The sequence below is a fragment of the Chlorocebus sabaeus genome, chromosome 9, assembly GCF_047675955.1.
Source record: "Chlorocebus sabaeus isolate Y175 chromosome 9, mChlSab1.0.hap1, whole genome shotgun sequence".
Taxonomy (NCBI): domain Eukaryota; kingdom Metazoa; phylum Chordata; class Mammalia; order Primates; family Cercopithecidae; genus Chlorocebus; species Chlorocebus sabaeus.
In genome coordinates, this window is record NC_132912.1 from 96308835 (window position 1) to 96321599 (window position 12765).

Sequence of the window (12765 nt, forward strand, 5' to 3'; positions counted from 1 at the left end):
TTGTAGGGAGAGTGGTGTAAACCGACTATTGATGGAGCCTCATCTGCACTAGGCACTGCCTTTAATGCTGAGATGAGGGGTACCCAGCTGGGGCCTGTCAGATGAGGCCAGAGAAATTGCAGAGCTAGATCACATACAGCCTAGGAGTTTATTCTGTGCTCCAAGCCCCTGGAGGTTTGCAACTGGAGACTGATGTGACCTGATGAATGTGTGCAAAGATTACCCTGGCTGCCGTGCAGGGAATAGACTCTGAGGAGCATGAGTGAAAATAGAGACCAGTCGGGCAGCTGCTGAAGTGGAACAAGGGGATGGGACCTTGGAGGTGAGTGGCATTAGGGAGGGATTGTGAGAAATGACTTGTAAATATACTTTGGGAAGGTAAAACAAAGAGGATTTATTGATGGAAAGGATGGAATTGATAGAATGTGAGGGAAAGAGAGCGTTCAATGGGAATACCCTGACTTTTTAGCCTATCATGAGTTGAATGGTGAAGCAGGCAACAAAAATGGGGGAGCCTGGGCAAAGATTAGGGGTGGGGGAGCCAAGAGTTTCATTTGGAGCTCATAAGTTTGAAATCCTAGTGAGACTTCCAAATTGAATAGGCAGTTGGATGCAGAAATGTGGAGCTTGGGCCTGGAGATGCACATTGTTTGGAGTTGTAAATGGTGTTTATAGGCCTATGGTTTTATAAAACCTCCCTTGGAGAGATAAAGAAAACCAGAGTCAAAAATTGAACCCAGGGACACTCCACCACTTGGAGGTTGGGCCAGTGGCTGGAATGCACAGCAGCACAGGGCCTGGCATATAGCAGGTGTTCAGCCAACCTTTGCTGCTGGTGAGGAAATCAGTACCAGCAGTAGTGACTGCTTATGCAGTCTCTGGAGCAACTTGCTTCTGAAGTCAGATTCATGGAAATCACAAGCTCGAGGACAAATGAACAGAGATGTTTTGCTCACTTTAGTTAATAGATTTGATCAATTAAACCTGTTTTTGGAAGTGATGTGTGGTTATCTTATTGAAGCGGCATCGCTGTCTGGGGTAAATAACAGGGATTTGTCATCTTGTGCCAAGAGGATTAAGGACATGGACATAGGTGGGTGGGTTAAGGAGCAGAATGTTTAATAGGCAGAAGAAAGGAGAGAGGAAGAGCAGCTCTCTCTCTCTCATGAGACAGAAGCATCTGAAAAAGGAAAAGTGGTGGACCACAGCATGTTTTATAGGCTGGCTTGAGGAGGTGGTGTCTGATTTACATAGGGCTCACAGATTGGTTTGACCAGGTGTGATGTTTACATAGTGCAGGAGAAAGGCTGGCCACCCCACCCAAATCTGATTATGCAAATGGACTTTCCACTTGGCCATCTTGTCTGCTCCTTACTGCACTCGTGGCTGGCAAAAAGGGAAGATGGAACCGCCATTTTGAACATGCTTAGTCGTAGGTAGTACATTCCAATGGACACATCTGCTGGCATTCACCCATGCAAGCTTCCAACTTGCTTGTCTACGTGTGCAGCACGATTTTACAGGCCGCTCTTTGTTACAAAAGGATTTAGGGGCTGCTTTTCATTAAAAGGAAAATCTTACCAAGGACTTCCATACCCTTGCTATCTGCCTAAGTAATTTCTTTTTAACTCCTATATCATTATGGTTCTCTGAGGTTGTCAAACTGAAGCTGCGGAGCAAGGCTCTGACAGCCTTGACAGCCTGTGGTTCCGTGAGAGAGGAAAGCAAAGCTCTCCCATGCACATCGCCTGTCTCCTCTGTCTTTGGTGGAGAACACTAGCATGGGGCACCCAGGAGCCTCTCACGGTCCCTGGATATCTCAACACCCCGGTGGAGATCTGTGACCCTTTCCTCACTCCCAGTGCATTTCATAGACGTCAGCCTGGCATCACCGGTTTCACAGCTCCCCAGAGCTCTAACAGACATTGCCTAATTGAATCCTCACTGCAGCCCATCAGGCAAGGACTATTTTCCCTTATCTCCCAAGAAAAGAGTGAGGCTCAGAGAAGCCTTGTAACCAGCCCCAAATCCACAGCTAATACGTATCTGAACCAGACGTGCACTTAAACCAAGACCCTCTGGTACCAAAGCCTTGCTGCTGTTTTCAACATGGGAAATGGAGGCCCTGGGAACACCTGAAAAACTGAAGTGAGTGGCCTTGCACCCATACACTAAGGCTCCCACGTGCTGCTAAGGATGCAGGATGTTGGTGTTCTGTCCCAGCCCCTGCTACTTATCCCCACCCAGCCCCTCCCTGCACTCCAGGTAGGGGGTGCTCTGATCTTTCCTACAGAACGAGATTCCAGAGCCCCATCTTCCAATTTCCCCAGAGGCCTCCGTCCTCCCCCTCAACATTTTGCCTACACCTGAAAGAGGTGAGTTGCGTGCTAGAGACAATAAAGGGCTAAGGAGTGTTTCCTAGAGCTCACCTTGCCCCCTGTGGCTCAGCCTCTCAAATCCAGCATTGGTGAGCTGCCAGCCCGCCCACCTCATAGGCCTAGGGCTGACTGAGGCCTTGGGCTCACTGGCCTGACCTATCTACTCACTTCCTCTTTTGGCACCAGTGCTTTAGCCAGGCTGGTAGGTAAGACTTTCCTAAGTGACAGAGGAAACCTCCTTTTCAGGAAGTTAGGAGAAGCCAGTATTTAATAATGGAGATTAGGCGCTAGAACAGGCCAAAGGTCAGAAAGAGCCGCGTGCTCCTGGTATAAAGAAGCGCACCCCACCCGTCCATCTGCAGCACAGACACAAACACAAATGAAAACTCAAATCACAGGACACGGGTGACTATATTTTAATGAATCAGAGTCTGGAATCTTAAGCCTCAGAAACTTTCAGGAAAGACATTTACCTGCAAGCAGATTCACTGACCCCCACGTGTATCCTTATGTGTAATGAAGGTTTTATGGGAAATGAGGGAAGATGGGGAGAGAAGGGCAAATTAAACTCCTAAGATAAATAGAGTTGAAGACTGAGAAATAATCAGAAGTTCTCAGATGAAACTAGATTATTGATCTTGCTACAAAAGGTTTCTTTCTGATCTGCCATCACAGTAACCTGGAAAATACAAAACAAAGCCATTAACGACAGAAAGTGGACCCAGTTTTTATGTAGATAATGAACATCATGATGGCCTTGGAGTTGGCTTCATTCAAATGTCTCTTAATTGAAATGCATCACAGCAGATCGCAACCCTTAAGGTTACAGTTGGCTGTAATTCATCAACACCTTCAAGGCTGTTTCTGAAACCCACTGAATTTCTCTGGACATAAAGGGGGTGGGGAGAATAAGACCTGCTGATGAACAGGGCTTCCTTTGATTTCTCTTTTAAGTCTGCCTTATTGCATTTCAAAGTGTCAGGGGCCATCCTCAGCTTTCAGGAAGTGGGGGCCAAGGCAGCCTGACCTGGGACACACTGGTGATGGTTTTATAAAGTGTTTCCATGTCTCATGTCATGTGTCACCAGATGGTGTGGTACAAGAGACTTCAGAGTCACAAAACTCTAGGTATGCATCCAACTCAGCTGCCTATTAAAGATTTAGGGCAACTTTCTTCATCATTGTCAGCCTCTGTTTTCTCATCTGTACAGTGAGCATAATCTGCTTCCTAAGGTGCCCTGCCGTGGTGGAATCCTCGCCGGCCCTACATTTCATTTTCAAGGGTGAAGCTTCAAAATCAGTTTGATTTTGGTCTGAGTTCCCATCTGTTTGGTGTAGTGGGTCAGTTCGTGACCAACAGAAATGCTCCATTTTGTTAAATTTATTATTATTATTATTTTGAGGCAGAATCTTGCTCTGTTGTCCAGGCTGGAGTGCAGTGGCAGGATCTCAACTCACCGCAGCCTCCGCCTCCTGGGTTCAAGTAATTCTCCTGCCTCAGCTTCCCGAGTAGCTGGGATTACAGGTGCATGCCACCGCGCCTGGCTAATTTTTGTATTTTTAGTAGAAATGGGGTTTTGCCATGCTGGGTTTTGCCAGGCTGGTTTTGAACTCCTGACCTCATGTGATCTGCCTGCCTCGGCCTCCCAAAGTGCTGGGATTTCAGGCATAAGCCACCACGCCTGGCCCATTTTGTTTAATTTTTTAATACATTTTAGCATTACTCTATTTGGATTTTGAAACCCAGTATCCCATAGCAATGAGTGGGTGTCCATTCAAACTAAATGGAGCTCTTTCCTCCACAATGTTTCTGGTTTTAAAATCAAGATTAGACAAGGGTAATAGCTCCTAAAAGATCTTATGGTTGTTCCAGGGAATCTCAAAGCACCCAACTGAGGAAACACAGCTGGTCAATGTCGTGGCTATTTGGTTTCATACAGAAAAAAGAAGGTGCGTTGAAATCATTCTCTTTGGAGCTTACTACCTTGATGTCCCTGTGGAGTTTTTACACCAATGACCACATGAGCTGCCCACCTCGTTACTGGGCTGCTCAATCCCAAACAATCTGAATTCAGTCAAAATGGTTGTTTGGGGCAGTTTAGCCAGGGGTGACCCCAGAAATGGCCCGAGGAAGCAGAATAAAAGGAAAAGAGAGCCCACTGCAGTGTTAGTGCCAGTGAACTGGACAAAGGCCTTTACCCACACCTGCATGAGCCCTGTGGGAAGGTCAGTGAAAAATCTGGCCAAGCAGGATCAGGATTTGGCCCCAAGACTCCCTGTTTTCTCTGGGGTACAGATGAAATGAATTTCACTAGCACATGGGCCCAAAGTCCAAACCCACTGCCCTGCAGAAAGAGCCAGGAGGCTCCCTGCTCCCTGCTCCCCGCTCACCGTTGTGGACGATCAGCCTGTACTGCCTGGCCAGGCACAGCTCCTCCTGCCGCTGCCTTACAATCTTTTGCGCTTCTGGGGGCAGGCCGTTGGGGTCCCGGGAAAACACGAAGGAGTAGCTGTCAGCACAGGTGCCATCGAGGTTCAGGAGGCGGCAGGAGTACTGCACGGCATACGTGTCGTAGTCCGTGTCGATGATCCAGTGGTCATCATCTGCAAGCCAGAAAGCCATCGTGCCAATCAAAGACTCTCCCTCATGGGCTCAGATGTCAGAGAAACCCACAACCAGGCCTGAGAACACAGTGACTTCCAGAAGCTGGTTTTATTTCCTTAGGAAGCAGGACACTTCAGAGAATTCTGACAGCTTTTACAAAATTCAGCAAATCAGAAAGGGCCTTGTTCTCCTTTATCGAAAAAAATCTTGCAGTCAGGGAAACCTCATTCACTTCAATAATCATCTCTCCCTGTGACTATGTCACTGTAAATGTGACAGCATCTTTCCCAAGAACCACCAAGAATGTGGGCTCATCAAAATCACAGAATAAACCGTCCTACTGTCGCTTCCCCATCTACTCTCCAATAATATCTCTGTGTCTTTTGTGCCTAATATCTGATGGCCACCAACTTATGTTACCCCCAATATTGGCTTATGTCTTTCTCAGTCTCTATCAGCTGGTTCCTAATCAACTCACTAACAGCGCTGCACCCTGCTCTCTCAGTCCTCTGGAGGATGCCACGCCCATGATCATGGCTTCTCTGGCTCCATCCTAATTCTGCTTATTAACGCTCCTCACTTCTTTGTGCTGGTAAAGAATAGGTTTGCCTTGAGGACACAAGAGGCCCACCATCTGGCATCAGATATTCCTTCTCAGACCTTGTCCTCTTCACAACTCACAGAGGCAGAGCTGAGCCACTGAGTTTATATGTATTCCTCAAGGCTGAAATGTAAGCCATGAAGAGTAGGAGTAAATGAAAGTGGTAAAAATATCAACGAAGGCAGGAGAGGAAAGAACGTTAATTAGAATGTATGCGTGGCCGGGCGCCGTGGCTCGTGCTTGTAATCCCAGCACTTTGGGAGGCTGAGGCAGGAGGGTAACTTGAGGCCAGGAGTTTGATACCAACCTGGGCAACATAGTGACACCTGGTCTCTATGAAAAATGAAAATAATTAGCTGGGTGGGGTGGCATGTGTCTGTGGTCCCTGCTACTTGGGGGCTGAGGCGGGAGGATTGATTTGAGCACAGGAGGTCAAGGCTACAGTGAGCTAGGTTTGCACCACTGCACTCCAGCCTGAGTGAGAGTGAGACATGTCTTTAAAAAAAATAAAAAGGAAAACGAAAAAAAGAATGTATGTGAGTGATTTGCCACAGAGAAAGAACAGTGTTACACTATATTCAGATAAAAGTGCCACATCTCACTTAATTTAACCTTCTTGTTGACATAATACCATGATTGGGACTTTCTGAGCACTTAATTATGTGCCAGTCACTGTATGGACACTTCCCATTTGTTTTCTCGGTTACCTCTCACATTGATCCAAAAGTGCACACTATCATCCCCTTCTTTACAGGTGAGGAAACAGAGATACTTAATATCTGAGACACAGAGATACTTAATAATTTACCTAGGGTTACAAAGAGCAGGGCAGAACTGGGATTCAAGGAAGGGAGTGTGATCCCAGAGCCCGCATGCTTCACCTCTACACCACGCTGTGTCCAGACAATCAGCACGCTGGCGGGAGAGGGGCAAGAAAGAAAAAGGTTTTGTGTCTCCATCTCAGGCTCAGGTGTTGGAGCAAGGGGTGATGCTCCCTCTGCAGTGTTCTAGATGGAGAAGCGCAGAGGTAACTGGATCCCCCAGCGATAGAGGGTGTAAGGCCTTCTGGAATGCTGGCCCTAAGTCGCTTCCGGATGTGCCTCTCTGAGAACCCCTGGAGTGCCAGCCTAGGATGGGGCTCAGCCCAAACCCAGGCTCTGCAGGGGGACTGTCCCAGGAGTGGGTGTGGAGCTCCTCTCTTCAACTCACCCTAGGCCTGCCAGAAGAATGAGCCACTCCTGTGCCTTGAGGCTGTTCCAGGGTGACAGTGTCAGAGGTGGGGTTGAGGAGATGTTCCAGAACCATGACTGCTCCGCAGGGACCATAAAGTTATTCAGCAGAAAGGCCGGGAACAGAAGCCACAGGGCTGCCTGCTGGGCCTCACCCTAACCGCTGACTCCCCTCACGGGCTCCAGAGTATCTGGGTGGTCTTCCTCATCCTTGGATGAAGTCATTCCTTCCCTGGTTACGAGGATCACAGTGTCTGTCACAGGCACCCTCAGACACAAAAACACTTGCCTTTGAAATGTGTCCTCGACTCATGATCCAGGCAGCTATTAGCTTGGCGGATCGGCAGCTTAACTTTTTTTCTTTTTCCCAAAATGGTCGCCAGCATGTAAATTTTGACAGAGGAATTAAATAACTTTCAATACTTGGATTGAGCAAAATTGGCTACTGTTCTTGACTTTAAAAGAAGGCCTAAGTTGGTTTGGTTAATCTCCAGGCTCTTTTGGCTGAATAATTCAAAGACGAAGAATTTAAATCATAGCGACCTTGACCAGGCTCTCCCTTTTAAGAGTATTTGCAAGAGATGCACTGCCAGAGCACTGCAAGAATGAGCTTGGTTCTCCAACCTCCTCACACCCAGCGGCTGGGCAGGGCTCCTCTGGAGAACCAGACACCCTGAGCCATTTCCAGACTGCAGCTGACCACATGCAGTGGAGCTAGGGACAGAGAGCAGTGGCTGTGTGGCTGGGAGCCCCTGCCTCCCTCTACCATCCTAGGAAGCGGGGTCACGCTGCAGCTGTGTCTACACTGTACCTACACAGACTGGTTTAGAGGTTTGGACTGCCGGTCCCAACACCAAAACCAAAGAAAATGCTTGGTAGAGGGTGCTGTCTCGGGCAACCTGGCTCCATTGGTCTGTTCTGTTGCTCACTGCTGTGGGCCTGGCGTGTGTCCTTTCAGCTCCCTAAACCTGCAGGCTCCAATCATCTAAAGCAGCAAGACTGGGTGGGAAGCTCCCTGTGGCTCTCAGGCCTAACAGTCTAGCTGAGTCGGCCAGGTAACAGATTGAATGCTATTTCTGATGAATTGTCAAAATACCCCAACAGGCCCCAGAAAAGTGAGTGGAGTCTGAGGCCTCGATACCTGAGTAAGCCAAGATAACTCTTCAGATTGAATTATCTAGACCAGTGGTTCTCAAACTTCGTTGTGCAGAAACAGCATACCCAAGGAACATACTTAAAATTCAGACTCCAGGGCCCTGCCCTTAGAATGTCTGACTCAATAATTCTGGGTTTGGGTCCAGAAATGTGCACTTTTTAACAAGCACCGTAGTTCATTTAGATATAGATGGAACAGGAACCCTGACTTTGAGAAACCCTAATGTAAACACTCAGGCCTGCATTGTTATTCAGCTTGACAAGAGCCCCTTTACCAGCAGAGTGACAGACTTTATCTGACAGAAGGACAAAAGGAGAGTCTTTGTCCATGTCTTTCTGCAAGAGCACAAAACAGCGATGATCATAGCTAATATTTATTGGGCACCTACTATGCACTAGGCTAAGCATTTTCACAAATTACCTTAATTAGTCCTTCCAATGATTCTATGAAATAGAAACTATTCTTTATCCCCATTTCACAGTGAAGGAAGTCAAATCTCAGGGAGGCTAGCCTGTATTCAACCAAGACCTGCTGATTGTAGTATCCTCAACCCCTGAGACATCCTGCTTGCTGCTGGTGGAGCCAGAAGGGAAGACCAGTACTGAGCATGCCCAAGGCTGGAGCAGCAAGCCACATTAGTCTGTTAACACTGACATTCATGTTCAACTGTAGAGCTTTATCACATTTAATTTTTAAATAATTTGACAACAAATTTCATGATCATTTGGCCCTGAGTTACTTTCTCTCTGTAAGTGCACTTCATTTTAAACACATCCGTTTGGTGAGATGCAGTGTGTGGAGCAGGGGAGAGGCTGAGGATGCAGGCCACTCTTGGAGTGGTCTTCACATCCCTCTGTCCAAGTCAGTGTTTAAAGCAAGACCATGGTCAGGGAAGAAACTGGCATGAGGAATGAAAGTAGAGTTTGTTAAGAGGACCCCAAAACAAGCATGTAAAACAGAGCAAGGCAGGTGCATCAAGTCATGCCATTTGCGAGATACTCAGAAAACAAAGGGATCGTTTGTGCCTTTTTACAAGCCCTGGGTTAAGAGGTGTCACTAAGTGCCAAAAATTCACTGTGTGCCCTTGAGCCAGGCACTTCTCTATGGGCCTGTTTCTTCACTTCTAAAACAAGAGACTTGAACCCAGCGGTGTCCGTGGGTCCTTCCATTCTAGACCCAGAATCTAAAGCTATGATTTCATGACCAGGGAGATAACTAGGCAGCCATCATATCAAACACTTACAAAGAGCTCATGTCTCAGGCAACGTTCTGAGTGCTTTCTGCCTGTTAACTCATTGCATCTTGTAACACAACTCCATGAGGTAGGTTCTATGATCCCTTCACTTTGCAGATGAGGAAACAGGCACAAAGAAGTAAAGGAACAGGTAGTGGTGGAGTTGGGATATGAACTCAGGAGGTCTAATTTTAACCGGGTAGGCCTAACTACAACACTGCATAGCTTCTTTTTTGAAACGTAACCTAAGAAGGAATTTATCCTTAAGCCTTCCATATTATAGTCATCTCACTTAATATCTGCAGCAATCACTTTCAAGATTCCAATACTTTTCCCCCTCCAAATGAAATCCTGATAAAATATCAATATACAAGAGGCAAAAGCAAACTAATCTGGTTTGATAGGGGGAGGAGGCAAGAAACAAAATGCTCCCTTCTCCTTGGGTCCTCTCTGACCCTGTCCCTAAAGGCATTGCCAACAGAATCCTAGTCCATTAAGGAGAACATCTCAAAGTGCTATACAGCATATGTATTTCCTCTTTCTAAAAATTAGTAATCTTGTACCTCTGGTATTGATTTTTGTAATCCATTATCAGAAAAGTATATTTTAGTCTAGGTAAATCACTTTGGGAAGTTTTGCTGCACTATTTGAAATAATTTTTATTAATTCCAATGACAATAAATAAAAATAAAGCTTCCACGCTTTTTCTCTCCCAGGTATGGTGGCTCACACTTGTAATCCCAGCACTTGGGAAGACCGAGATGGGAGGATGGTTTGAGCCCAGGAGATCAGGATCAGCTTGGGCAACGTGGGGAGACCCTGACTCCACAAAAAATACAAAAATTAGCCGGGCATGGTGGCCCATGCCCGTAGTTCCAGCTACTCGGGAGGCTGAGGCAGTAGGATTGCTTGAGCCCAGGAGGTTGAGGCTTCAGTGAGCCGTGATGGCACCACTGCACTCCAGCCTGGGTGACAGTGAGACCTTGTCTCAAAAAAAAAAAAAAAAAAAAACTTAAAAATTAAATAAAAATTTAAAATGCAATTTCATCCAACACACAACTTTGGAAGAAGTCCAAGATCGTGTGCCATATATGGTGAGCAAGGGGTTACAATAAAGGACACTTCTACCCTGGCTCACTGAGCAGAGAGAGTCTCCCTGAACAACCCTTGGTCCTATCTCACAGAAGAGCTCAAACAATACTCTGCAAAAGCTGGTCTGGATTAGGAGTCCCTGTAGTTCAGGGCCACCTAATCCTGGCCTGAGATTTGGAAGCCTGGCTTCTGACACTGGCTTTAACAAACTTGTTGCATGTCCTTGGGCAAAGTTCTCTTGGCCTCAGTTTGTTCATCTGCATATTGAACCCCCTCCAAAAGGTTAACTCTCCCTCTCTAAGATTCCATGATATGTGCCCCCTGGCCTGCTTTATTCTCCAGCTATCAAGTAGATTCCCGATTTGAAACTTAGGATAAATGGGGGGAATAATGGGGGAAAAAAGCTGTTTCCTCATGATTAGGCCAAATTTTAGGATGTTCTTCTACAAGTCCTCAACATCACTCCCCTCCACATCTGAATTTCACAGCTTAGGGGAAAGGGAAGAGGCCACTGCTACAGCACACTGTGTCTGGCTCAGAACCTCAGCATCAGCAGGCCAGGCACTTCGGAGGGATCCATCCCTATGCGTAGTGCTCCCTTCAACCTTGCATAGGGCTCTCTCGGCCTCTGCGGGAGCCCCAGATAGTCAAGCTGCCTCAGGGATTCAGCCCAAAGAGACGGAGGAAACGCAGAGCTAGGTGGCGTGGTGATGTGGAAGGCAGGAGGAGAAAGCGTGGAGAAGGCACACACCTTGGCACAGTGGCTGGTGGGGAAAATGACACCTAACAAACCGAAAGGTCCTTTTGAGCTTAGGCCAGGTTTCTTGAGCTGAGGGTTGGGGCGGGGGCAGGTAGTTGCTCCCAATCTTGTCCCCCTAACCTCAGGCGGTGCTGCGGATTCCTGCCACTTCCAGACCTTTCCGCAGGGCATTCTTTCCAAGGGTAGGTGCCTCTGGAGAATAAACTCAGCGATTTGGCCCCGTAGGGGCCCCATTCCCAAGACAGTCCCACAGAGCTGACTACTCACTTCCTTTCTGGAGAAAGGAGGCTACGCCCCAGTACTTCATCTTGAACTTGGCAGGGTCCTCGGTGTCTGTGAAGGTGCCCACCATGTCTGCGCACACGTCCCAGTTACTGCAAAAGCCAAGGGAATCCTCAGCCAAGCCGGGCAAAGGGCTTCCTCCCTCCCTCCACCCACCCGGTGCTCCCTTCCCTTCACAATCCCCACGTGTCGGTCAGCAGGCAGGGTCCTGAAGGGACCCTGGAGTGCAAAGGGCGCAGCTGCCCGGGAGGTCACTGACTTCAAAAGACGGACTCGGCCCTTGGCCGTGGCGCTCATCTGGCCGGTCTCGTCCACGGAGAACTCCGCGACGATGTTGTCCTGCAGAAAGAGGCCCTCGGGGTCCTTCTTGGCCATGGCGTACCAGGTCCCGGAGAACTGTGAGAAGGATGACAGCAGCAGGGGTTTGGTGTCGGGGGCGCACAGCGGGCCGCGGGGAGAGCGGGTGTGGGGTGGGGACCTGGGCCGCCCGGGCCCCCTGGGCCAATACCTACGCGAGCCTTGTCGAAGTTCTCCTTGACTCGGAAGCTGCTCACTCGGCAGTCGCGCTCCGCCCGGCCACTGCCCAGCGCCGCCAGCAGCAAGAGCGCCCACACCCACTTCATCTTGCCCAGGAATCCGCCCTGCGGGAGATGCGCCTCCGTCAGTGCCCGGCAGCCGACCCCCGGGCGGCCGTATCCCACCCCACCCCACCCCACCCCACCCCGGCCCATCCCGCCGCCGGCCCCGAGGCCCCCGCCGCGGCTCACCACCGGGAGGGGAACCGCGCGCAAGCCTGGCCGCCGCGTCCGGGCGCGCGTGGAGCTAGGGAGGCGAGCGCGCCGCGGCCGCCCCGCTGCTTTATAGCGCCGGGGGGAGGGGGTCGCGCTTTCGTAACCGCGCGGGGTGAAAGACCGAAGGGGAGGCGCCGGGGGCACTTGCATAACGCGCCCTGACTCACCGGCGCCCGGGCGTGGGCAGGGTCCCCGTGGGCCGGCCTCACCTCCAGGACAGCCCCGGGCACGGTGGAGCGGCCGCGCGGGTTGGCCTCGGGCAGGCCAAACGCGCCAGCGGCCCTGGCTCAGTTACCCTGCACTCGTGCCAGCGGCCGCCAGCTGTGGTCTGGGGTGGCCTCCGGGGCCAGTGGCTCTGGCAGGAGGTTCGAGTCAACCTGGCGGGAAGACCGTGGCCTCACAGAGCGAGAGGGTACCCGCGAGGCTCCCTGGTGCGTGAGTGCCCAGGCCCTGGCCGTGCCAAATTGGCCCCTCCGTCAGCCCTCTGAGGTCCACTTGTGCAGGAATTTTGGAATAATTCATCCAAGTAGTTTTTCATTTTATAAAGGATGTATTTTACTCTCTTTCAGGAGAGTTGTGGTGCCCTCTGGTCAATATTTGTTCTTTAGTTTCAACATCTTTAAAAGCATTAAAACCC

General features: G+C 49.4%; 1 protein-coding gene across 2 annotated transcripts; it reads right to left on the minus strand.

Moving 5' to 3' along the window:
* Positions 1-2770: 2770 nt before the first annotated feature.
* RBP4 (retinol binding protein 4) lies at positions 2771-12448 on the minus strand. Of its 2 annotated transcripts, none has more exons than XM_007963592.3 (6): positions 12296-12448; positions 11850-11978; positions 11597-11733; positions 11323-11429; positions 4770-4982; positions 2771-3057 (listed from the first exon to the last, which is right to left on the minus strand). In XM_007963592.3, the coding sequence occupies exons 2-6, from the start codon at positions 11958-11960 to the stop codon at positions 3020-3022; spliced, it is 606 nt and encodes a 201-aa protein (XP_007961783.1). In that variant the 5' UTR covers positions 11961-11978; positions 12296-12448; the 3' UTR covers positions 2771-3019. The 2 variants fall into 2 exon arrangements, with proteins under 2 accessions (XP_007961783.1, XP_007961780.2); XM_007963589.2 differs by lacking the exon at positions 12296-12448 and adding an exon at positions 12105-12232.
* Between the last annotated feature and the right edge of the window lie 317 nt (positions 12449-12765).